The sequence below is a fragment of the Panthera leo genome, chromosome D1 (assembly GCF_018350215.1).
Source record: "Panthera leo isolate Ple1 chromosome D1, P.leo_Ple1_pat1.1, whole genome shotgun sequence".
In the NCBI taxonomy this organism is placed as follows: Eukaryota; Metazoa; Chordata; class Mammalia; order Carnivora; family Felidae; genus Panthera; species Panthera leo.
The window spans coordinates 9,793,095-9,820,722 of NC_056688.1; the positions used below are offsets into that span (position 1 = coordinate 9,793,095).

At 38.3% G+C, this 27,628-nt stretch overlaps 1 protein-coding gene across 1 annotated transcript in view; it reads left to right on the forward strand.

The window, feature by feature from the left end:
• The first annotated feature begins 1,303 nt into the window (after nucleotides 1-1,303).
• The window catches only part of SIK2 (salt inducible kinase 2), a 118,102-nt gene continuing 91,777 nt past the window's right edge, over nucleotides 1,304-27,628 (forward strand). Inside the window, exons 1-3 of the mRNA XM_042906942.1 lie at nucleotides 1,304-1,521; nucleotides 20,141-20,257; nucleotides 22,631-22,694. Coding sequence (XP_042762876.1) covers nucleotides 1,387-1,521; nucleotides 20,141-20,257; nucleotides 22,631-22,694 — 316 coding nt within the window. The 5' untranslated portion in view covers nucleotides 1,304-1,386. The remainder of the gene's footprint in view (nucleotides 1,522-20,140; nucleotides 20,258-22,630; nucleotides 22,695-27,628) is intronic.

The following is a 27,628-nucleotide window of genomic DNA, read 5'->3' on the forward strand; positions in this document are numbered from 1 at the left end:
CATGAACTGTCAAAAAGTTATTTCTCCCCCCACCTTTATATTTATTTAACAGTTTAAAAATGCACTTGTGTATTCTTTTTTGAATTATGACACAATGAATTTCATTTTTATCATTATTCATTCATGGTGCTCTAATTGTCCCAGTCTTGGTAAGTGGAGTTAGCGTCAAACCGGCTCGTTTCCTTTTGATGTGTGCTCACCATTCTTCGAAAATCTTGCTCCCTGGCACAAGACCTTCAAGGACATTTTATACTTTCCATCTTTCTGACCTCGAATCAGCCATTTCTTCAGAGTCTGGTTCCTTTTCGTAGCGATTGGCATTTAGAAAGCAAGATCTGGCGCCATGTAATATATTTCAAAATATTACAAGAACACTGTTCCTGTTTCCTTGGGCCGCCACATGGAAGACTGGTGTGCGGTGATTTGCAATCCTAATTCTACCATGATCTGCATGACCCTGGCAATTCCCTTCATTCTTTGGGGCTTGATTCATCATCTGAAAAGAAATTGGATTAGACAGGTATTTCTTAACCTTTTCAGGGTCACCAACACGTTTGCGAATCCGACAAAAGCTACGGTCCCATCTCCCCACAGACCATCTCCAGAAAGCAAACATTCGCATACATTTTAGGCGGGCTGAGACTGAAGCCCATGAGAGGCTCCAAATCCCTGGGTTAAGTGATCTCTAGTGTCTTTTCAAACGCTGACATTCTGTGTGTCTGTAAGCGACCCTGCTGCTATCAGAATGATTCCTCAGAGACCTCAAAAGGTGGAGGGATTTCTACAAAAACAGACGAGAAAAGGATACAAAGAAAGGAGCCTGTGAGCAACGCGTCGCTCAGCCACAGTTCTTGCCCGGTGCCAAACGCAGTCACAGGTGAGCGGTTTTGGCGGGAAGCTCCCCAGGTAGGCGGAGAACGCCGAGGCAGGGGAAGGAGACCGCAGACCCGGGCCAGGTCTCTGCACCCCTCCGTTCCGCCCACCAGGGCTCGCTCTTGCCCTTCGTCTGGGTGGCCGAGGAACTGGGCGGGCCAGGCGGCGACCCCGCCCCTGGCAGCCGCGAGGCAGTCGAGAACCCCGGGCACCGGAGTCCGGAAAGAACGCGCCGTCCAGGCCCCGCCCGTCTTCCCTCCCTCCCTCCCCGCCGCCGACGTCGGCGGTGCTCCGGTCGCCATGGTGACCAATCGAGGCCCGGGCCCGCCCCCGCCTCCCAGCCCCGGCCCCCTGACGTCGGCGCACGTCAGCGGCGGCGCGCGCCTGGCTGGGCCCTGCGGAGCGGGAGGGAGTGAGCGAGGGAGCGAGCGGAGCGGCGTCGCCGGAGCCCAGCCGCGCCGCCGGCCCGCCAGCCCGCGCTCCAGTCCGCCGTGTCTAGCAGCGGGGCCCAGCATGGTCATGGCGGATGGCCCGAAGCACTTGCAGCGCGGGCCGGTCCGGGTGGGGTTCTACGACATCGAGGGCACGCTGGGCAAGGGTAACTTCGCTGTGGTGAAGCTGGGGCGGCACCGGATCACCAAGACGGAGGTGCGGCCCGGGGCTCGGCGGGAGCGTCCGAGGCGAGGGTCCGGGAGAGGAGCTGTTGGCCGGGAGGGGCGGCTGCAGCGGGGGGTTGGGGTGGGGGGGGGGCTGGGTCTCCAGCTGAGGCGAGGGGCCTGGGACAGTGAGGACCTGGGAGGTTCAGGGGGTCGGTGGGCGCCGAAGGGCTCGGGGCCCGCTCCCCCGGAGTCGAGTGTCGTCCGCTCAGTAACCCGACCAGCCGGGGCTTTGCCTTTTCTACGCCGCCCTCGGTGGCCACACAGAATTTCGCCCAGAGCCTCCCACCCGGGCCGTGACCTGGTCTGTGGCCTCGGCTCCAGAGCCCAAGTTCCGCGTCTTCCCTGCTTTCAGCTGGGGGTGGGGTGGGAGGGGAAGTCTGGGTGCTCCCGGGCTGCGCGGCGAGGGACGGGGCCGCCTGCGCCCGGACTCCCGCGACGGGGCATCGCGCGGCCCCCATGACCGGGGCGCCCCTCCTTGGCCCGGCGAGGACGGGGGGCCCCCGGTGGCCGGGAATGCCCGGCCGGCCATTGTCCATCTCGTCTCCCTGCTTTTGCCCGACAGCGTCTCGGATCTGGTGTCAGCCTCGCTTGATCTCGTGCCTGAGGCATTTCCATCTAATACTCCAGACAATAGAACTGGTGTTAAAATGGTCATCCCTTGCCTTTTGCACAGTCGGTGGCTCGGTCTTTCTTCGCCTAGGTTGTCCCTTTACCAGGTGTGCGTTCTGGCTGCGAAGACGCGTTCCTTAAGCCACATCTGAGGCCGCCTCTCTACTCCTAAAGCCCTCAACTGCTTCCCGACGCCGAATCCTGCATCCCCCCCCCCCCCCTCCGCTGCACATTCTAATGCACCGCACATATCTTCTCACGAGTCTCTGTTCTTACCTAACCCGCCCCCCTTCCTTTCACTGCCTCAAGCTGCTCTCCTCAGGGTCTCTATTTTAAGACGTGCAAATTAAATACTTCAGAAAAACAGTTGAAACAAAACCATTCTTTAGAATAAAACCTTGTGTTTTTGACGTACTCTACCCTGCCTTATTGTAGTTGGTCTGGAGTTTCGTCCTTTTTCAGTATTTTTTTTTTTCTACCCGGTTTTCATCCTATTCAGTTTTTCCCCTTATTAGTGCAAATGCACTACAGCTTGAATATGCAATAACCTAGGACTTTTTTTTTTTTTTTTTCCCCCCAGAATGGCTATGTAAGGTGAAGGACATTTGAAAACTTGAGTCATTTTTGTTGCTGTTGTTCTTGGAAGTTTTGCTTAATGTGAAGGAGTCCATTTCCAAAAAGTAGGGGCATCTGGCCTTATGTCATCTTCAGTTTTTGTCCTCCCCACCCCCCCACCCCCCCACTAGTCCTGAGGGATTCCGAATCTGACTTATTTTTTTGGTATCAGGACCAAGGTCACAAATTTACCATTGTTACCAATTATGCTAAGTTTGTAATGATAAATAATGGGACTGTAATGAGATTACTTAATCCTGATCCCAGCATTGCTAAAAATGAAGAAATTGTTGCCATCCCTCTAAAGAACCATGGCCTAATGCCTTGCTCTTTTCCCCATAAATTACATTAAAAGAAGGCATTTTTAATTGTATATCTGTATATGAGCCCTTGCTTACGGACTCTAAAAATCGAACCAATTGTGCGTTAAAGAAAACGTCTACAGAACTTCTGAACATTTTTTATGTGGTTCAATTCCAAACCCATTAGTTCATAATTTTTTTTCTCATCAGCTTTTAACAGTTTAATTAATTCAGCTGTTATTTATTAGGTCGAATTTAGATAATACGGTATCGATTTAAGAACTGTTTATGTGGAGCTGGTGTGAGCGACACTTTAGCTTGAGGTTGACAGTTTAAACCGAGTGCCTTTTAAACTGATATATCTGGTGGAGCTAGGGGGCACTGTGGAGCAGTACGGTGGTTTGGCTATCAGATACTGAGATCGATGCCTTTGTAATTGAAGGCACAGGTTGGATCCTGAAAGATCGCTCAGATCCTCGTATACATGTGTAAAATGATTTAATTTAAAAGCTCAATTTCTAGTCCACAGAACCCACCTGTCTCCCTTTGCTTTTCAAAAGAAGGTGGCCTTGGGGCACCTGGGTGGCTCAGTCGGTTAAGCCTTGGACTCGGTTTCAGCTCACATTCTGACCTCATGGTTGGTGGGTTCCAGCCCCTGGTGGGGCTCTGCCCGGACGGTGGGGAGCCTGCTCGGGATCCTGGCTCTTTCCCTCCCTCTCGCTCTCTGCCCCTCCCCCGCTCATGCTCTGTCAGTCTCTCTCTCTCTCTCAAAAAAAAATAATAATAAATAAACTTAAAAAAAGGTTTTTAAAAAAGGTGCCCTTAACATATAATAAGAAATAATGTGAATTTAAGATGGGTGCATGTTCCTGGTAATTTGGTGTGAGTGGCGATTTTAAAGTTGAGAGGAATGAGGGAAATAGGAAGGTAGTGAAGAGAAAAAGTTCTTGTAGATCTGAAGTTTTGGAGAGTTGCTCTGTGAACTTTCTCTGTAATTTGCATTAAGAATTGTTTAGCAACAGCACTGAGACAGTTGTTTCTTAAAGTATACTATTAATGAGGATTTTTAAAGCAGTGTTTGTTATCTTCTTTCGCTGGATAAGTATTTGTGTCTTCAATCAATACAGCTACCTCAAATACTGTAAATAAGATGGCTAGTGGCACCCTTAACGTTTTATTTATTATTTTAGGTTCTCATTGCTGAACGTATTACAGTAATTACAGTGAGAGAAATTAAAGTGGTGTAAAGAACAATATCAGATAAATACCATGATCGTACTTACGCTTAGAGAAATTTCTTCGATATAGTATGTCTTAAAATCAATGTAAGTTTGTGTTTTAAAACTTAGAGGTCTTGTTTTCCAAGTTTGAACCCATGGCAAATTTTAGGACTTAATTTAAATGTCTGTGTGATGAAAAATTGGACCCCGTTATTTTTTTTAATGTTTATTTTTTGAGAGAGAGAAAGAGAGAGGGGCAAGGAGAGAGGGAGAGGGAATCTCAAGCAGGCTCAGCTCTGTGAACGCAGAGCCCAAGGCAGGGCTCGATTCCAGGAACCCTGAGACCGAGACCTGAGCTGAAATGAGTTGTCTGCTTAACCAACTGAGCCACCCAGGCACTCCAGGGACCCTGTTATTTTCACTTGGCACTTCTCTGTCACTCGTTCTGAATCACGGAAGAATGATGTATTTTCTACACAGCTTGGGAGATCCAAGACTGTTTGCCTTTTAGGAAAAGAAAAATCAGTACACAAAAAGAGATCTTCATTTTGGTCTAATCTATCAAATAGCTTAACATTGTTTAAGAAATGTAATTACATTCTCATCTGAAGCAGTATTCTTATGTTAGATCTCTATGTAAATTTTGCACACAAAAGGCAAGGCAGGTGGTGGTAGAATCCAGCTTCCTAATATAATACTTCAGAAAAGCTTTGTAGTGTTGGTTTGTGGTTTATGAATTAGAGTAGCTAATTTTGTAAAATTAGCATAATGGGAAAAGAATAATAGCATTTAGACTGTTAAACTATTTTAGGCAATAGTGGTTGCTAGTTTGCTATGCTGTGTGTGTCCTTGAGTAGTGTTTTATTTTATGAATACTGTGCTAGCAAGGAATTGTTTCCTTCTAATTGTATGGCTAGTTTTTTTTGTTGGTTTTGTCTGTTAAATAAAATTCCAGAAAAGTTGTTTGTGCCGTTAAACTTTTTTTTTGTTTTGTATTAAAGAAATAGAGTCTTACTATAAAAAATAGAAAGAAGCATATAGTGTACAAAGAGTACATGTGTAATTCCTCCACCAGTGGGAGTAAATCATTCTTTTGACATATTTCCCTCTAGCCTTTAAAATTTTTTTCCATAGATGAGATCATATACTATATACACTTGTATAAATTGTATCCTTTTTTCCATTTATCATTATAGCATATTTTGCTTAATATATCTAACTTCATAAAATATTTTTAATAGCTGCATAGTGTTTCACCTAGTGGATGAATCCTCTTATTTAACAATTTTCTTATTAAACATTACATAATTTTCAGTTTTCACTTAGAGTAAATAATTTGCAGTGACTAATCTTTGTATATGTAACTCTGTGCATTTTTTCCTGGGGGAGGGAGCAGGAGTGGGTAGTGAAATTTGGAGGTGAATTCCTAGAAGGGAAATTACCAAGTGAGAAGATACTATTTTCACATTAAAAAGTAATATGTATTATCAAATCAATCATGTTTATAATTGAAAAATTTTAAAGTATAGATAATGAAAAGAATTACCCATAATATCACCACCCCAAAATAACCATTAGTTATTGTCAGATTTTTTCTGTGACAGATAATTAAATTCCCCTCAATACCGTTCCTCTTGTATTGCTTAGCTAAAGAGCATGTAAGTGTGTGGTTTGTGGAATCTTGAAGCTGTTTCACAGAGGTTCTGAAATTCAGTGTTGGGCTACTTACTTATCCTTAAGAGAACCTGGAATGCAAAACTGATAGCAAGGACAGCCTGAAAACTGGTTTGTTTCTTTGTTTGTTTGTTTGTTTTCACTGAAAAGCTGTCTGTGTGCATTTTGGGGCTTTTAAGTTTAGGCATAATTCTGTACTACCTTAAAATATATTTTTATAGCTTTCCAAATAGTTAAATTATCAAAATTGCATTTTTAGAGCAAGGGTAGAAACGAGAAGATATTATACTCTGATCACAATATTTCTTGAAGAAGAGAACTTAACTTTTTTTTAATACATTTGAATTTTATATTTTGCTTTAAAGTTTTAAGACTCCTCTCAATAGTCTTAGTAATAATCTTGTGCAGTGAAATATTCAATATTTAGCAGCAGTACTATGTACAACAGAAGGACTTGTTTTTACCAAATAGTATTATCACTAGTATTTATATCTGGGCCTATGTATGGTCTTTATAGTGTGTTGAAACGAAAATTACATTTGTCGTGGAATATATATGCTTTATTAGAAACTGTTCTCTAGTTTCTTGGCACCCCAGGCAAGTAATAGTTGGCAAATTATTCTGCTAAATATTGCTCAAAATGATCTGTTCTTTTGAGGGAGTAGTTGGGGACAAACATCCAAAATAGAAATTGTGTAAATTTTTATATTCTGGAGAAATTTTTAACTTTAACAGAGTTTAATGTGTTCTGATTCTAATTCTCCTGGGAAATTCTCTCTCAATATCAGGCAATTAAGAAAACATTTATTTGGAAATGACTGAAACTGGCCTCTCTTCCTGGATTCATATGATGACATATGACTTACGGGCCACTGCTGATGGCAGAGGCAGTTTCCTTGGAGCCAACTGGAGTCCAGAAATTCACTAAGATCATTCTTTGCTATTTAGTGTACCTAGCACTTCTTTCACCTTCTACATCCATATTTTTGAAAAAATGGTTTTTTTAAAATGTATTTATATGCCTTTATACAGAAGGTTTGTGGAGAATGCTTTCTCACCCTTCAAAGAGAAATAGCCAGTACATATCTAGTTTGAGATTTTCAAAAGAATGAAAAGACAATTACTTTTGGGGATTTCATCAGAAGATCATTTTAAAAAACATTTAAAAACACTTTAACAGTTAAAGTGATAAATCTTGGATGAATTAGACTGAAAAATGATGCTAAAATTTAAGTTCTTCTCTAAGATAGGCATAGTATTTATGTGTGTTCCCCAATAACATGAGGAACACATGTTCATTGTAGACATTGTTGAAAAGAGAAGAAAATAAACATCTTTAATGCCACCATCCAGACCAGGACATCACCGCTATTAATATTTGGTTCATATCCTCTTAGATAGGCATAGGATTTATGTGTGTTCCCCAATAACATAAGGAACACATGTTCATTGTAGACATTGTTGAAAAGAGAAGAAAATAAACATCTTTAGTGCCACCATCCAGACCAGGACATCACCGCTATTAGTATTTGGTTCATATCCTCTTAGTTGTTCACATATATTTTATATGTTAGTAATGAAATTGATATTGTCTATACATATGTTTTTTTTTTTACTTAATGACTTACCATTTCCCCAAGTTAAAAAAAAAAAAAAGTCTAAAGCGTGGCTAATTAGTATCCTTACATATGACTGTATTTTATTTGATCAATTTCCTATTATTGAACATTTAGATTATTTCCCTCTCTTGCTGTTTCACTTTCTAAGATAATGTTTCAGAAAGCATTCCTGTATATTTATATATCTGTATCTATATCTATCTCTGTGTGCTTATCTGATTTTTCCCTCAGAGTAATCCCATGGTAATGTACTTTCCTAGGTCAAGGAGTATGTCCTTACATCTATGTTACGGCATGAGATGCCAAATTACCCTCTAGAAAAGTAGCACCTGTTAAGTTTCACCAGGAAGAAATCATTTGCCAGGAATATTGATTTTTAACATTTTTCTCAGTTGATAGGGGAAAATAATATTTTTTATTCGAATTCACATATCTCATTTAATATTTTTTATTTACTTTGATTATATGGTTTTATTTTATTTTTGATGTTTTATTTATTTTTGAGAGAGAGAGGGAAAGTGAGCAGGTGGGCAGGCAGGGAGGACCAGAGAGAGAGGGAAACACAGAATCCAAAGCAGGCTCCAGGCTTGAAAAAGCTGTCAGCACAGAGCCTGACAGGGGGTCCAACTTAACGAGCCTTAAGATAATGACCTGAGCCGAAGTCAGACAATAACTGACTGAGCCACCCAGGCACCCCAATTACATGGTTTTTATAAGATATGTTGTTTCTTTTGTAAATTGCGTTTTTATCCTTTGGCCCATTTTTTAAAATTGAGTTGTCATTTTTTTGATTTGTTTAAATAATTTTTGAGATAGAATATTTTTAATCATTTCTTTTATAGTCCTGATAATCCTTGGTTCAATTTCTATGGATCTAAAAATGTAGTGACATTTACCTTTTCTCCAATCTGTTTTCCTTACCCACCATTAGAAAAGTCAAATGAAATCTTCATGAGAATTTATTTCATTATATAAATTTTTATACCTTAAAAGTCAAATTTTAAGTTGGAAAAAAGTCTAATTTATTTAAACTTAAAAGGTAGAGAACTCCATGTTTTACTACTGACTTTTACTGCTTTCAGAAACCCTTTCACTGTGGGACCACTCAGTCATGTTGACTTGTCAGCCAAATGTTCTGATTCCACCCATGATTTGATATATAAGCTTGTAAAGTGCATTTAATGTTTAATTTCAAAGATTTATATGGTAAGAATAATGCTCTTTGGTACTTCAGAAGAACTGTATACAATTGGTATATTAGTGGCAAATAGTGCTGAGGCAAATGTTACCTGAGACAGTAAACATAGGTTGATCCCTTCTGATTTGTTACTAGAAGAATAGCTCTTATTGTGTAACTTCCTTGTAAATTCCCCTAAAGTTACTTTTGTATGTGTGGCTTCTTTAAGTGGATAAGATGAATATTTCTTTAATGAGAAGTGAAAAATAATTTTTGTTAAATTATCAGAAAGACAGGATAACATTACCATTAAATTGCATTTTGAAAAGTGAAAAAATGTCTTTCATCCATCAGCTTAACACTGTTTCCTTTCTGCTCTTGCATTTAATTGCTTATCTTCTGTACAAATTTATATTTTACACGTTATTCCTTATATACACATTGCTTTTACTTTGTTGGAAACATTTTTCTATATATAATCTTTTAATTAATGTTTAAATTTTATGAAATACCCATTTTATACAGAATTTAGAAAATAAAATGACTGATAGTTCACAGATGGGGAAGTTAGCATATGTGATAAAATCATTTCATTTTTTTCTGTTTTTCCTATTAGAAAAGTAATTCATGCTCATTGAAGAAAAATTTTCCAAAAAGTATAAAGCAGAAAAATAAAATAATCCCCAATGTTTTTCACACACTGGTAACATTTTTGTCATATTTGTATCTAATTTTCCCTGGTCTTTTTTTATACATACCTCCTGTTGAGAATTCACTTATATACCAGGTTTTTTTTTTAAACATTTTTTTAAACATTTTTGTTCATTTTTGAGAGACAGAGACAGAGCATGAGTTGGGGAGGGACAGAGAGAGAGAGGGAGACACAGAATCTGAACCAGGCTCTCGGCTCTGAGCTATCAGTACAGAACCTGACATGGGGCTCAAGCCCACTAACCATGAGATCATGATCTGAGCCGAAGTTGGACACTTAACCAACTGAGCCTCCCAGGCACCCCTAAATACTAATCTTTTTAATTTAAAATTTTAGTCTAAGCACTTCTCTATATTTTTAAGAACTATTAATAATAGTTGTGTAACAGTCATAATATAAGCTTACTGTAACTTGAATAATTATTTCCCACTTACTGTTTCTGTTTCTATGTTACAAATAATATTCATTGAACATATTTACAAATAAATCTTTATCATCGTTTTAGATTATTTCCTTCAAATAATTTCTGAGAAGTAGAATCCTTAAGCTAAATGCTGTGTGTGATTTTTTCTTAAGTGTAATTAACATGGTGTTATTACTTTCAGGTGTAGCATTTAATAATGATTCAACAATTCATACATTACTCAGCGTTCATCACAATAAGTGTACTTTTATCTTTTGATTTTAATTTTTTTTTGAGTGTAGTTGATACACAATGCTTCATTACTTTCAAGTGTACAACTTAGTGATTTGACATGTTTACACATTATGCTACATTTATGCTACATATAGCTACCATCTGCCCCGTTACATCATCAATACGGTATCATTAACTGTATTCCTTATACTGTGACTTTTATTTCCATGTTTTATTCATTCCATAGCTAGAAGCCTGTTTCTCCCTCTTTCTTTCACCCATTTTGCCCAATGCCCCACCCTCTTCCCCTCTGGCACCTCTCAGTTTGTTCTCTGTAGGTCTGATTTTGCTTTTTGTTCATTTGTTTTTGGTTTTTTTGGATTCCACTTATGAGTGGAGTCGTATCGTATTTGGAGATATGATGGAAGATACGAGGAAGGAGAGAATCCCCAGCAAGCTCTGCCCTGTCAGTGCAGAGCTGGACATGGGCTTGATCCCACGAACCATGAAATCAAGACCTGAGCCAAAATCAAGAGTTGGATGCTTAACCCACTGAGCCACCCAAGTGCCCCAATTTCATCCTTTTTTATGGCTGCATAATCCATTTTACATATACACACACATACTACATCTTCTTTAGCCATCTTTTGATGGACACTTACATTGCTTCCATATCTCAGCTATTGTAAATCATGCTGCAATAAACATAGGGTTACATGTATCTTTTCCAATTAGTGTTTTTGTTTTCTTTGGGTAAATGCCCATTAGTGGAATTACTGGATCATATGGTGTTTCTATTTTTAATTTTTGACTAACCTCCATACTGTTTTCCACAGTGGCCTTGCCAGTTTATATTCCCACCAACAGTGCACGAAGTTTCCTTTCTTCTCCAGATCCTCACCGACACTTGTTATTTCTTGTCTTTTTGATTTTAGCTCTTCTGACTGGTGTAAGGTAATAACTCATTTTGATTTTGATTTGCATTTCCCTGATGATGACTGATGTTGAGCATCTTTTCATCTGTCTGTTGGCCATCTGGATGTTGTATTTGGAACAATGTCTATTCAGGTCCTCTGCCCACTTTTTAATTGGTTTGTTTTTTTGGTGTTGAGTTGTATGGGGTTTTTATATAGTTTGGATATTAACCCCTTATCAGATACCTCATTTGCAAGTATCTTCTCCCATTCAGTAGGTGGCCTTTTTGTTTTGTTGATGGTTTCCTTTGCTGTACAAAAGCATTTTATTTGGTATAGTCCTAATAGTTTATTTTTGCTTTTGTTTCCCCTGCCAAAGGAGACCTATCTAGAAAAATGTTTCTATGGCTGATGTCAGAGAAATTACTCCCTGTGTTCTCGTCTAAGATATTTATGGTTTCAGGTCTCACATTTAGGACTTAATCCATTTTGAGTTTTATTTTTGTGTATGATGTTAGAAAGTGATCCAGTTTCATTTTTTTGCATGTAGCTGTCCAGTTTTCCCAGCACCATTTGTTGATGATTATCTTTTCACCGATGTATATCCTTGCCTCCTTTGTTGTAGAGTTGTTGGGTGTATTTCTAGGCTCTTGTTCTGTTCTGTTGGTGTATGTGTCTGTTTTTGTGCCAGTACCATACTATTTTGATTACTATAGCTTCGTGATATATCTTCAAGTCTGGGATTGTGATACCTCCAGCTTTGTTTTCTCTCTTAAGATTGCTTTGGCTACTTGGGGTCTTCTATGGTTCCATACAAATTCTAGTGTTTTTTGTTCTAGGTCTGTGAAAAATATTACTGGTATTTTGATAGGGATTGCATTAAATTTATAGATTGCTTTGGATAATATAGACAGCTTAATGTTGATTCTTCCCATCTACAAGCGTGGAGTATCTTTCCATTTGTTTGTTGTGTTCAGTTTTTCTTTCATCATTGTTTTATACTTTTTGGAGTACAGGTCTTTCACCTCCATAGTTAAGTTCATTCCTGTGTATCTTATTCTTTTTGGTACAATTGTAAATGGGATTGTTTTCCTAATTTCTCTTTCTGCTATTTCATTATTAGCCATAGAAATTCAGTAGATTTCTGTATATTAATTATATATCCTGTGACTTTCCTGAATCCATGTATCAGTTGTAGTAGTTTTTTGGTGATGCCTTTAGAGTTTTCTATTTCAAGTATGTCATCTGCAAATAAAGTTTTACTCCTTCCTTACGAATTTGGATGCCTTTTATTTCTTGTCTGATTACAGTGAGTAGGATATCCAGTACTATGTTGACTAAAAGTGGTTAAGAGTGGACATGCTTGTCTTGTTCCTGATCTTGGAGGAAAAGCTCCTAGTTTTTCACTACTGAGTATGATGTTAGCTGTGGATTTGTAGTATATGGACTTTGTTATATTGAAGTAGTTCCCTCTAAACCTATTTTGTTGAGAGTTTTTGTCATGAATGAAAGTTGTACTTTGCTAAATGCATTTTTTGCATCTTTTGAGATGATCATATGGTTTTTATCTTTTCTCTTGTTAATGCGATGCATCACCTTGATTGATTTGCAAATATTGAACCACCTTTGCATCCTTAGAATATATCCCACTTAATCATGCTGAATGATTTTTTAAAAATATTTATTTATTTTTGAGAGAGACAATGCAAGCAGGGGAGGGGCGGGGAGGGGGGGGGAACAGATGATCCGAAGCAGGCTCTGCCCTGACAGCAGTGAACCCCATATAGGGCTCAAACTCACAAACTGTGATATCATGACCTGAACTGAAGTTAGATGCTCAGCCTAGTCAGATGCTCACCTGAGCCACCCAGGTACCCTGGTGAATGATTTTTTTTTTTAATGTATTGTTCAATTTGATTTGCTTATATTTTGAATATTTTTGCATCTGTGTTCATCAGAGATAGTGGTCTATAGTTTTTGTATGTTGGTTTGTTTGTTTTTTGTATTGCGTTTTATCTGGCATTGGTATCAGGGTAATGTGGCCTCTTACAATGAATTTGGAAGTTTTCCTTCCTATTCTCTATTTTTGGAATAGTTTGAGAGGCATAGGTATTATGAACTCTTGTTTACATGTTTGGTAGAATTCACCTGTGAACCCATCTGGTCCTGGACTTTTTTTTTTTTTTTTGGGGGGGGGGGGAGTTTTGTTGTTGTTGTTGTTGTTGTTGATTTACTGATTGAATTTCATTGCCAGTTATCAGTCTGTTGAATATTCTGTTTCTTCTTGATTCAGTTTTGAAAGGTTATATGTTTGTAGGAATTTATCCATTTCTTCTAGGTTGTCTAATTTGTTGGCATAAAACTTTTATAATCTCTTATAATTCTTTGTGTTTCTCTGATGGTTATTTCTCCTCCTTCAATTCTGATTTTACTTATTTGAGCCTTTTTTTTTTTTTTTTTTTTAAGTCTGGCTAAAAGTTTGTCAGTTTTGTTGATCTTTTCAAAGAAGTGGCTCCTGGTTTCACTTTGATGTAATAGAGTTTTTGTAGTCTCTATTTCATTTATTTCTGCTCTATATTATTTTTTTCACTTCTACTGGCTTTGGGTTTTGTTCTTCTTTTTCTGTCTTCTCTAGGTGTAAGTATAGGTTTTTATTTGAGATTTTTCTTGCTTCTTGAGGTAGACCTGTATTGCTGTAATCCTTCCTCTTAGAATAGCTTTTGTTGCATCTGAAAGATTTTGGACCATCGTGTTTTCATTTTCATTTGTTTCCATGCATTTTTTCATTTCCTGTTTGATGAATTGTTGGACCCATTTACAGTTTAGTAACATGTTCAGCTTCTATATATTTGTGTTCTTTTCAGGTGTGTGTGTGTGTGTGTGTGTGTGTGTGTGTGTGTGTGTGAGTGATTTCTAGTTTAATACCCCTCTGGTCAGAAAAGATGCATAATATGATTTCATTCTTTTTTAATTTGTTGAGACTTGTTTTGTGGCCTAACATGTTATCTGTTCTGGAGAATGTTCCATGTGCAATTGAAAAGATTGTGTATTCCACTGTTTTTGGATGAAATGTTCTGAATGTATCTGTTAGATCCCTTTGGCCTAGTGTGTCATTCAAAGCCAGTGTTTCCTTGTTGATTTTCTGTTTGGATGATCTGTCCATTGATGTATGTGTTAAAGTCTCTTACTATTAGCGTATTACTATTGATTTTTTCCTTTATGTCAGTTAATAGTTGCTTCGTGTATCTGAGTGCTTTCATGTTGGGTGCTTAAATACTTATTATTGTATCTTATTTTTGGATTGTTCCCTTCATGATTATATACTGTCTTTCTTTGTGTCTTGTTAGTTTGTATTGTAAAGTCTGTTTTGTATGATGTAACTATTGCTACCCCAGCTTTCTTTTTGCTTTCATTTGCATGATAAATGTTTTTTCCATCCCTTCCCTTTCAGTTTGCATGTATCTCTAGGTCTGAAGTGAGTCTCTTGTAAGCAGCATATAGATGGGTCTTGCTTTATCCTTTTAGTCATCCTGTGTCTTTGGATTGGAGAAATAACCCATTTACATTTATAATTATCAATAGGTAGGTACTTACTGCCATTTTGTTACTTGTTTTACGATTATTATTGTAGTTCTTCTCTGTTCCTTCTTGTTTTGCTCTCTTCCCTTGTGGTTTCTTTAGTATTATGCTTGGATTCCTTTCTCTTTATTTTTTTGTCTGTTACAGGTTTTTGATTTATAGTTACCATTAGATTCATAAAAAAACATCTTATACAGATAGCAGTGTATATTAAGTTGATGGTTGCTTAAGTTTGAGCCCATTCTTACAGCACTACATTTTTCTCTCCCCCACCCCTGCCCCCCCCACACACACATTTTATGTTTATGATATTCTATTTTACATCCTTTTATTTTGTGAATCCCTTGTCTGATTTTTCTGCCAGTGTTTAGGTGGTTTTCAAAGGTAGTTGCACAGATATGGCTGTTACCTTCGTATGTGTGTGGGACAAGGTGAGCTCAGGATCCTTCACCATCTTTCCAGAACTCCCTCAGGGTGGATAATTTTTAAGGTTCTTGATAAAAAACGTCAAATTGCCTTTCAGAAAAATTATAGCCTATTTTATGGTTATACCAGCAATGTATAAAAGTGGCCATCTTATTGAGCCTTAGCTTACAAGAGTGTTTACTTTTTAATTTTTGTAAATATAGGAGGAAATGAGAGGTATTTTTTGAGATATAGTCTACATAACTTATTAGGTATTTTATTGTTTTTAATTCATGTTGTTCCACCTCTGAGGTTGAATATTCAGTGTTATATGTAAGCCCTCCAGAATTGTATAGGAAACCTTCCTTTTGTCTCCTAGCAGAAGGAATATAAATTTTTCTATCTTTATAACTCACTAAAGGTTTATTTATTTATTTTAATGTTTTTTATTTTTGAGAGAGAGAGACAGAGTGCAAACAGGGGAGGGGCAGAGAGAGAGGGAGACACAGAATCTGAAGCAGGCTCCAGGCTCTGAGCTGTCAGCACAGAGCCCGATGCAGGGCTTGAACTCAAAAATGTCGAGATTGTAACCTGAGCCGCAGTCAGTTGCTGAACTGACAGAGCCACCCACGTGCCCCAAGGTTTATTTTTTAAAAAATACATTGATGCATATATAGGATTTGGCTAGTTGAATAACAACAAAAAAGGAATCCCTCAATTTATAGTCCCTTGCTTGATTTTGTTGTGACCATGCAGATTTTGTCCTTGGTACTTTGTTCAGAGCTAAGTAGAAAAGGGATGCAGACAGTAAGATCCCAGAATTCTAAGTTATTAGTTATCTTTAAAATGAGCTGTTGGCTGGGGTGCCTGGGTGCCTCTGCCAGTTAAGCGTCCGACTTCGGCTCAGGTCATGATCTTGTGGTTCATGAGTTTGAGCCCCGCGTCGGGCTCTGTGCTGACAGCTCAGAGCCTGGAGTCTGCTTCAGATTCTGTGTCTCCTTCTCTCTCTGACCCTCCCCTGTTCACACTTTGTCTCTCTCTGTCTCAAAAATAAATACACGTTAAAAAAAAATTTTTTTTTTTTTTAAAATGAGCTGTTGGGACACAACCTTTTTGTATGTTGGAACTTTTATACACAGTGGGAAAATCCCCAAGTGCAGATTTTTTTGTTGATAAAATTTGTTTTCCAAAACATGTTCTGTTTGTTCTCACAGGTCTATTAAATTCCTTGAGGGTAGGAATCACATCTCTTTGATTTTTGTATACTAAGCATTATTCCAGGCACACAACAGGTGCTCAGTGAATGTGTGTCTAATATGCTCTTTAAAAGAGTAAAAAGACTCCGGGCACCTGGGTGGCTCAGTTGGTTAAGCATCCAGCTTCAGCTCAGGTCATGATCTCACAGTCTGTGAGTTTGAGCTCAGAGCCTGGAGTCGGCTTCAGAATCTGTGACTCCCTCTTTCTCTGCCCCTCCCCCGCTTATGCTCCATCTTCCTCTGTCTCTCAAAAAATAAATGAATGTTAAAAAAATGTTTTTTTAATTAAAAAAAAAAAGTAAAAAGACAACTTGAAGTTAGAAGGCCTGTGTTTTTTTCCCCATTAATTCACTTGAGCTTTAGGACCTTTGTAGATACGTGACATCTTTTGAACCTCAGTTTCATCTACTCATGGGTGCACTGCTTTTTCCATTTACTTCACAAAGTTGAGAAATAAATGAGATAAAATATGTTAAAGTATCTTGCGAAATTCAAAAGTACTGTACAGTTGTGAAACTCATGATCATTATTATCTGGGAAGTACTTGGTAATGAGTCCCATTGTTAAGAAATTACCTGGAAGGATATGCCAGAGCCTGCTAGCTAGTCACCAAGAATCCAGTGTTTCCTCTTCTTCCTCGACCTATCACTGGACTGTGTCCTGGCCTCTTTTGCATTTAGATACGGTTATGTGACTGAGTTCTCACCAATGGAGTGAATAGAAATAATGTGTGCCACTTCAGGCCCAACCCTTAAAAACCTATCGTGAGGGCTCCCCAAGTTTTTTTCTCCTTCTCTCTCCTTCTGTCTCCAGGTTGGGATGGAGAAAGTCCTGGGGTAACTGTGGAAGGCTTTAAGGGTGGTGAAGCCTCCTTTAACCTGCTTGGAGGCATCTGCACCCATCCAGTTGTGCTACATGAGCAAGAAATAAGCCTCTGTTGTATTGGAATCTCTGTACATTTTGCGGTCTACTTGTCGTAGCAGTTAGACTACTCCTAACAATTAAAAGGAGCATGCTGACACATGCTCTACTTTTTCTTTAGTGCTTTATGTTTTCATAATCCTTATAGCAACCTTACAAGCAAGGGATCACAGGTTAAAGCTGTAAGTGTATAGACATGTGGTCCATGTACTTACAAAACAAAATAGAAGAAAGAATAATATTTTTTCATTTAAGAATTTTTTGGTTGAGAAAAGTTAAATAATGAGATTTATGACTTGTTATTATTTTTTTATTTTTTGAATGTTTATTTTTGAGAGATTGAGCAGGAGAGGGGCAGAGAGAGAGGGAGACAGAATGCAAAGCAGGCTCCAGGCTCTGAGCTGTCAGCACAGAGCCTAATGGGGGGATTGAACTCAGGATTCGTGAGATCATGACCTGAGCCGAAGTCAGATGTTTAACCGATTGAGCCATGCAGGCACCCCCTGAGATTTATGAATTATTATTAAAGTTTATTTACATACCTTATATATTTTTCAGTTTTTCATTATTGGAGGCCAGGATTTCAAAAGTATGAGGTATCTCTTGGTAATACCTTGCTTTAATTGGAATTTAGTGTCTAAATTTTTTCTTTAACATAATGTTAAAGCTATTATAATCAAGATACTCATTTTCTATTTATTAGCTGGTTCTAACGCATTTCATTATAAAAGTTTTTTGTTGATGTGGGTACAGGTATCTAGACATCCTCTAGAAATTGGAGGACAAGACATTTTCCTCAAAAGAAGCATGTGTGAAACTTCATATTACCTTCCTAAGGAATAATATTGGGGAAACTAAAATACATACTTATCCTTTTATGTGGCAGCACTTACCCAAAGTAACTGATAATACTGTATCATAAGATTGAGGAGGGAGGGGGTCGCTTTAAATGTATTTAGGTTTGAGGTGGTCCAGTAATGTCCCTAATATCAAGTACAATATTGATCAGTCTCCTTCTCTAGCATATTTTAGCATGTTTTACTTGCTAGAATATTTTGATTGTAGAAATAAATAATATACCATCAAACATAAAATAATTATCACAGAATGGACGCACTTTACTGTCTAGAGAGGGACCTGCCCCCTTTCTTCTTCAGCAATAAATTTAATTTGATACATTATATTTAGTAATCTGATTTCCCCTAGGAGGCTTGAGTTCTTCTCTGGGTTACAATTAATTCAAATCAGGAAATAAGCTGTGGACAGCAGATTAGAAATCCAGAAGGGTAAGAAATAAACCTTATAGTAGAGCTTTAAAAGGCAAGAGCAAAGGACAAAGCAGCCATAGGAAAGAAGAAAAAACTAACTGTATAAACAGGAGTTTGAAGGAATTAAGTGAATTGACAAGCTCAGTCCTATTTTCTTGGATACCTTAGGAGTATTGAACTATTATATCCATACAGTAACTGATATTAATAATTGCCTTGAAAAGTAACATAAAACTGAGTTATGTTCAGAATACATTTTGGTAGAATGTGAGGTACATTTTATTTATTTATTTATTTATTTATTTATTTATTTATTTATTTATTTTTAATGTTTATTTTTGAGAGAGAGCGCACCAGCGAGCAGGGGAGGGGCAGAGAGAAAGGGAGACACCGAATTCAAAGCAGGCTCCAGGCTCTGAGCTGTCAACACAGAGTCCGACGCAGGACTCGAACTCACAAACCGTGAGATCATGACCTGAGCCGAAGTCAGATGCTCAACCGACTGAGCCACCCAGGTGCTCCAAGTGCATTTTAGAGTTTGTTCAGAACTTGTTATAATCAAGTTTTGGGTGGTTCCCACTGATCTGAAAATTTTAGTTAAATCAGGATGGCTTATTTCCTAACCAAATAGCTACTATTTACTTAAAAAAATTAGTTCTTCTTAGGTTGCGTAGAAAAAAGTACATGATTTTTGATTTCTGACTACCTAGTTACTCGCCTTCAAATGCAGTTCCTTCAAATTATTAACCTTGGAGTGGTTTGAGTTCTTATCTAGTTACGCTAGAAAGAGGCTACATTGTTTAAAAATCAGATTCTTTTAAGGAAGTGAAAAGCTAGTGTAATTACTAGCAGATGAGTTTTTGGACTTCAATTTTTTTTTTTAAGTTTACTTATTTTGAGAGAGCACAGGGTGGGGAGGGGAGGGGCAGGGAGAGAGAGAATCCTAAGCAGGCCCCACACTGTGAGCAGGATGGGGGAGGGGGGTGGCAATGCAGGGGCTCTAACTCACAAACCGAGAGATCATGACCAGAGCTGAAATTAAGAGTCTGATGTTTAACCGCCTGGGCCACCCAGGCGCCCCTGTGCTTCGATTTTTAAAGTTGAATCCAGTTGGTATCTTTCATATAAATTGATTTTAATACTTTATATTTAGCTCCCCCACCACCGCCCAACCAAAGCTATGTCTACATTCTTTGGAATCTATCACTTTTCTAGAAAAATTGTTTCAGTACAGCAGAAATTGCCTTCTACTCGGCTGATCATTTGTTTAGAGGTACTTTGCAGCGAGATAACTGGTTGAAGCTGCTGAGATTTTATTTCTTCAGTTTATAAGTAGAGTAAAACATTACAGTTACACTAAAAGAAATATGTTTTATTAAAGCGACTTTGCAGGGTTATTTGTCATGGCACACTAAAGACACTCCTAAACAAAATCTACCGCAGTGCCTCACATGTGGTAGATGTTTAAGAAACATTTGTTGAATGAGCATTGAATTTAAACTAGTTTTTGTTGTCATAGCAACCTACAGGCAAAGTGTCAGGGGTGCTGTATTTTTTTAAATTTTTTTATAAATGTTTGTTTATTTTGAAAGGAGGGAGGACAGAGCTTGAGCGGGTGAGGCAGGTGTCCTATATTTAAAAGATTCTTAACTAGAAAATATTAACCATCACATACTAATTTATTTGTGTCCGGAATGCAGGTGGCGATAAAAATAATAGATAAATCTCAGCTGGATGCAGTGAACCTTGAGAAAATCTACCGAGAAGTACAAATAATGAAGATGTTAGACCACCCTCATATCATCAAACTTTACCAGGTAGGACTTAACCTTATTCTTCTCCATGCTTCTCACAACCCATTCTCTCTTTCACATCATTTTTCTCTTTTGTGTGAGTTTTTTCACTCTATTAAAAAAAAAGATGATTCTATGGTTTCATTAAGCTGGGTACACCCATTTTCTGTATTTTAATAAAAAACTAGGAAGTAAACTAGTAGCTTAATTTTAAGTTGTCTCTCAGACTGTAAGGTATTTAATTCAAAAGTTTGTAGTTTTGCTTTTCTGATACTTAAGCCTGTTGTCTTTTGGTGGTGGAACCATTAATGGGGATATGGCAGTTTTGCTTATTTAAAAAAAAAAACACTTTATGTTTTTTGAAATACAAAGGTTAAAATAGCATATTACCTAGTGGCATACTTGGTAATACTTAGAACCAAGTCGTATGTTTTGTTTGGGTTATTTTGTCAGATAAAGTAAATGAGCCATTTTTTTTAAAAAAATCAACTTTATTGAGATATAATTTTGTAAAATAACTATACCCATTTAAAGTATAAGCTGTGTTTTTTAAAAGGAAGATTTTCTCCGATTTTTAAAGAGTAATTCATGTTGAAGAATGACAATGTAATACAAAACATTTTTTTAACATTTCTATTTGTTAATATGTAGAATTTTTATATTGGAAAACTATTTTTAAGCTAAAATGTTACACTATGCTAGCCTATGACTTGTGTCTCCCTGGTGTGATGTGTGCACCCAGTGGTATTGCTGTCCTCAGCCTGTACTGGCTTGTGATATCTATAACATTTTCAGAAGTTTTGTGAGTCAATTAATATCATGTTAGTAGCCCAAAATTGGCAATGGTGGGAGTATTTATACCACAGGAAGCTGTTCACAAGTCAGGGCCATTTTATTTTCCCCCCTACAGAGAGCTAATACTGGCCCACCACTGTGTATACTCACATGGGTTAGCACAAGTGTCCCTGGGGCATAAGAAAATACCAGAACGTCTAACTATGTGTATTTTTTGTATTTATCTTCTTGTGTGCACTTGATCATGTATATAATGTGTTTATACAATTATACAGCACAAGTATGTAATTTGTGTCTCTTTATGTTCATATAAACATACGCAGGTACGTGTATATATTTACATGTACGTGCCTATGTACATATGTGTCTGGCTAGACAATTGGTTATTGATAGAGATTTGCAATTAAAAAGGTGTGGAGACATGGAGACCATTAGTGTTACCATTAGAATGACAGACTATGATGTGCCACTCAAAACAATTCCCAAAGTTCTAAAACTGCACATGGCGCCTTAGGTCATATTTACGTCACAGTATTTCTCCCTTTAATTTTTTTTTTTTTTTTTTTAATTCCTAAAGAGAATACTTATAAGAAACTAATCACAGCCTTAGAAGTCTGATGAACCATAAGCTAAACTGAGGCTACAACTACCAAGTTTCACACAATTCCATCTTTATTTGAGCTAAATAATCAGTTAAATTGACTTACTATTTGGCTTATTTAGATGCAAATTGTAGATAGCTCTTTTCTGGCCTGATTGGGAATAGTCCTAAACCTACATGTTAGAGCAAAATTAGTCTTCAGCCTTTGAGTAGATGGCAGTTAAATTTTCACTGTTAGCTTGTGCCAGTACATTAAAAGATAGTGTTACAGAAAATCTAAAATTCACTCATTTTGAACTTATCAATTCATTTCCTTTTGGCTCATTATAGTTTGAAATAGCAAGTCAATGACACTGACACGCTTCCTTTTCCAACCTAGAAAAACTAATTTAAATAAAACTGTACAGCAGTGAAGTTATGAAGAAACTTTTGAACATTGTTTTTAAAATAACAGTAGTTTATAACAGTATGGCACTACAGTAGGAGAAACATCCTATTGTGCCAGATTATTTAGGATATAGGCCAGATAAACTGAGCTCTATTTTATTATTCCTCAATCAGAGTCTACCAGATAGCACAAGGCTAGAAAAGTGTGTGAGGTGATAAAAAATTGATCTTCAAAGCTCCTTCTATCTATATTAATATTTCTTAAACTTGAACGTGTGTAACAATCACATTTTCTGTTTAAAAAATTTGTTAAAATGGGAATTCTGTGTCAGTAGGTCTGGGGTGGGGCCTGAGATGCTGCATTTCTAACAGGTGCCTGGGCAGTGCCGCTTCCTCTGATCCATGGGCCAAACCTGGAAAAGAAAGAACCTAGATTTTTCACAGAAGAGTTAGCATAAAGATACCGTTAGTCATGTAAACTTTGCCACCTCCTGAATTATTCGTAACTTGGGTACTCTTACTAGTAGTTTTATTTAGTAACTCCATAGAATGTTGAATTAGAATAGAATTAAAATCCTTTCCTGTCAGACTAATATGGAATTATTTATCAATAGGTAATGGAGACCAAAAATATGTTGTACCTTGTGACAGAATATGCCAAAAATGGAGAGATTTTTGGTAAGCACTTCACTGTTCTTTAAATTTGTTCTTAATTTGAATATGTCACTAATCTTCACGAATGTAGTATTTTCTGTTAATTTTCCTGCTCGTTTAAGAGTTGGTAACTAGAACCTTTTAAGGATTAGAATACAATAAAATATTCAGTATGACAAAGATATGGAATATAACTTATTCTCTTGTATTCATGATGTTTATTGTTTTTTTTTTTTTTTGTTTTTTTTTTTCAACGTTTTTTTTATTTATTTTTGGGACAGAGAGAGACAGAGCATGAACGGGGGAGGGGCAGAGAGAGAGGGAGACACAGAATCGGAAACAGGCTCCAGGCTCCGAGCCATCAGCCCAGAGCCTGACGCGGGGCTCGAACTCACGGACCGCGAGATCGTGACCTGGCTGAAGTCGGACGCTTAACCGACTGCGCCACCCAGGCGCCCCGATGTTTATTGTTTTAAAGCTGTTGCTTAATTTTGTCATCTGCATGAGAGAGAAGGGAGAATCACAGACAAGAGGAAACTTGGATTCATATTGCAAGGGGGATTTTCTTTCCTTTTATGTTTCCTTTTATCTTCATTTTTTACCTTTCCTTCCAGGGGCAAAATTAGTCAACAAATACTTACTGAGTTCCTACTGCGTCCCAGCATTGTTTTAGGTATAGAGGATATAGTGGTGACCTAAATAACATGGTTCCTGCTGTTGTGGATCATACGGTTTAGAAAGCTCCCAACTGTAGCTCTAAGACCCTGGGCCAGTCACTACACCTCTCTGGGACTTGGTTGCTTTATCTCTGTTAAGAGAGTATTTGATTAATTGTGTTTTATGATCCATTCTAACCCTTGAAAAATTACAAATATTTTTTTTAGTGTTTATTTAGTTTTGAGAGACTGAGTGCAAGCGGGGGAGGAACAGAGATAGAAGGAGGCACAGAATCCGAAGCAGACTCCAGGCTCTGAGCTGTCAGCACAGAGCCCTATGTGGGACTTGAACCCACAAACCATGAGATCATGACCTGAGCCTAAGTCAGATGCTTAACTGACCGAGCCACCCAGGCGCCCCTGACCTGCCTATTTAAATCCAAAATGGTTTTTAAACAGCCTTTGTGAGGAATTATTTACCTACAATAAATTGCATATATTTAACATGTACAATTTAATAAGTTTTCACGCACATAACATACACACACACACACACACACACACACACACACACACATCACCACAGCCAAGATACCCGTAATTCCCTAAGTTCCTTTGTGCCCCTCTATAATTTCTCTTGGCCCACCTCACCACCAAGCAACTGCTGATCTGTTTTGTGTCACTGTATGTTAGTTTCTGTCTTCCTTGAGTTTTATATAAATGTGGCCAATCAGTATACGCTTTTTTGTCTGGCATCTTTCGCTCAGTGTAATTATTTTAAGATTCATCCACTTTGTTGTGTATATCAACATATCATTTCTTTTTATTGCTAAGTAGTTTAGAAATAGCTTTCTATTGTATAAATATATCCCAGTGTATCCATTCATGAGTTAATAGACACGTGGGTTGGTTTCTGGTTTTGGCTGTTAAACATGAATTGCTCTGAACATTTACGTACAAGTCTTTAACTTACAGTCTACCTTCAAGTAATGACTTGCCACCTCACATATGGTATGAGCCTTAATGTACTGTACTTTTATTTTCTATCTCCTGGCCTTATGTTCTTCTCAGACATTTTATTTATCCCTTATTTTATAAAACACAAAATACAGTGTTGTTACTTTTGTTTAAAAAGTCAGTTATGTTTTAAAGAGATTTCGGTATTGTCTTTTAAAATCTTACATATTTCCGGGGCGCCTGGGTGGCTCAGTCGGTTTAGCGTCCAGCTTTGGCTCAGGTCATGATCTTGCAGTTTGTGGGTTCGAGCCCCGCGTCGGGCTCTGTGCTGACAGCTCAGAGCCTGGAGCCTGCTTCGAATTCTGTGTCTCCTTCTCTCTCTGTTCCTCCCCTGCTCACGCTCTGTCTGTCTCTCTCAAAAATGAATAAAGATTTAAAAAAATTTTTTTTGAATCTCACATATTTCCTAGTGGACTCATCATTGCTACATCCCTCTATAGAGATGCACATTTTCATTTTCAATTCTTTGTGTAGATACATACCTTGATCTGGTGTCATTTGTCTTCTGTTGGAAGGATTTTCTTTGGCATTTCTTGTAATGCAGGTCTGTTGCTGATGAAATCTTTGTTTTTGTATGTCTAAAGTCTTTGTCTGTTTTTGCAAGATATTTGTATTGGGTATATATTTCTAGCTTGGGTTTTTCTCTTTCAGTACTTGAAAGATGTTGCTCCGCTGTGTTCTCATGTGCATCATTTCTGACAAGAAACCTGCTGTGTCTTTTTCTTTATTCCTCTGTGTGTGATGTGCCTCTGTTCTCTGGCTGCTTTTCCAGTTTTTTCTGTTCATTACAGGTTTCAACAATTTGGTTGTGATATGCCTTTGTGTGGTTTTCTTCATGCTTCTGTTCATTGAACTTCCTGGATCTGTGAATGTACAGCTTTCACCAAATTCAGAAAAGTTTCAGTCATTACATTCTTGACCAGTTTTTCTGAGCCACCTCTGTTTCCTTCTCTTTAGAGACTCCAATTATACATCTGTTAGGCTGTATACAGCCTACAGCTGTAGGCTACAGCTCACTGATGATGTTTTTTCTGTTTTTAAAAAAATTCCTTTGTTTGCCTTTGTTTTGTAAATTCCTTTGTAAAGGCTTTGTAAAAAAAATTTCTTTGTTTCATTTTGGATAGTTGCTCTTTCCGGGTCTTGAAGTCATCGAATCTTCCACGATGTCTAATTTGCCGTCACTCTCATCCAGTGTATTTTTCATCTCACACGTGGCAGTTTCCTGCTCTGTAAGCTTGACTAAGGCCTTGTGTTTTTTTTCTTTTTTAGATCTACCATGTCTTTAGTTGTCTTTTTTTAACATCTGGAGTATAGTTTTAGTAACTTGTAATGTCCATGTCTTCTAATTCTCCTGTCTCTGTCAGTGCTGAATCTGTTGTGAATGGTTAATGTTTCTTCCCAGTTTTGATCAGATTTTCCCAGTTCTTTACCTGCCTGGTAGTCTTTGATTATGTCAGACATTGTCACTTTTACCTTACTGGTTGCCATATGTCTTTGTATTCCTATCCCTCTTCTTTAGCTTTGATCTGGGACACAGTTAAGTTACTAGGAAATAATTTATGTCATCTGAATCTTCCTTTTATGATTGGAGCAGTGCTCACTCTAGGCATTGTTATTTCCCACTTTGGAGTCCTCTATCCGATGTCCCATGGACTTGGGGTGTTTTTTTTAGCCTGGTCAGTAGGAATAGGCAGCATTCCTGGTACCAGACACTGTTCTCTCTAATCCTCACAGATGGTTCTTTTTCTGGGTTTTGGTAGTTTTCTCACATGCATGTGCCATGTCTTCTCTCCAGGATGCTCACAGATCAAAGCTGTGGGCTCCTCAGTGTGTGTACTCTCTTCTTTGGTACTCTGTGTTTGGTTACCTCCATTCACCTCGTTCTCCTGAGACTCTCAGGTCTGTCTCCTTGCTCAGGGACTCTGCTGGGTGCTGCCTCAGGTTCTCCTCCCTACCCTGTGGCCTAGACCCTCTTTTAAGCCATAGTTGAGGGTATTCGTAGGTCTCACCTCACTTATTTTCTGCCCCTCAGGGATCACTCTTCTTTGCCTGATGTTTAGTGTGCTATAAACCAGTGTCTCATATATCTTTGTCTTTTATTTGTTGTGGGGATTGTCTCGGTACATCCAGTCCTTGTTCCTCCATCTTGAATGAAAGCAGAAATCTCCAATCCTGTCAAAATTATCTTTAAGTTTAGCTATTTTAAAAGGAAGACAAGTTTCTTCCATTCCTTCTCTTCTTGTTCTTTTCCTTTTTTCTGTCTTCTGTTCTTTTCCTTTTTATTTCTGTCTTACTCTGTCTTATATTGGCTCATCTATTCAGTTTAGTCAGTCTTTCAAGAAATCTTTACCAAAAACCAACCGTGTGTTACATACTGTTCTACCTGGTAGGAATACCACAATGAAGAAAACAGACAAAAATCCCTCTTATGAACTTTACATTCTAGTGTGGGGAGAGATAAATTAAGTAGAATGTATAGCATATTAGATGGTGGTAAGTGTTATGGAAATAGTAAAACAAGGAAAACAAGGAAGGGGTGTTGGGGAGTAGGGAAGTTGATTGCAGTGTTAAATAGAGTGATCAGGGAAGGCCACACTGACATTTGAGCAGAGACCAGAAACTACAGTCAGGTAGATATGGGGAAAGAGTGTGTTCCAGGGAGAGCAGAGACCAAATGCAAGGGTCCTGAGGCAGCAGTGTGCTTGGTATATTCAAGGAATAGTGGGGAGGCCTGTCTGGCTAGAGATAGGCAAGCAAGAGAGAAGAGTAAGAGTGAGCAGGGAGGAAGAATAGTAGTAGGAGATGAGATCAGAAGGGCAAATGGGAAGCAGGAGTGGTGCACTATAGGGGCTTTGTAGGCCATTATAAGGACTTTGGCTCTTAACCTTGAAAGAATTAGGGAACCATTAGAGGGGATTGAGCAAAGAAGTGATTGCATCTAATTTTACTTTTTTTTTTCAAGTTTATTTATCTTGAGAGAAAAAAATGTGAGAGGGGGAGGTGCAGAGAGAAAGGAGAGAGCCAGAATCCCACACAGGCTCTGCACTGCCAGTGCAGAGCCCATTGTGGGGCTTGAAGTGACAAATCGCAAGATCATGACCTGAGCTGAAGTTGGACACTTAACCAACTGAGCCATCCAGGCGCTCCTAATTTGACATTTTAAAAGCACCACTCTGGCTGTTGTGCTCGGAATGGATTGTAGTGAGCGAGAGTAGAAACAGACCAGGCTGTTCCAGTAGTCCAAGCGAGAGATGACGATGGCTCAGCAGGGTAGTGGCAATACAC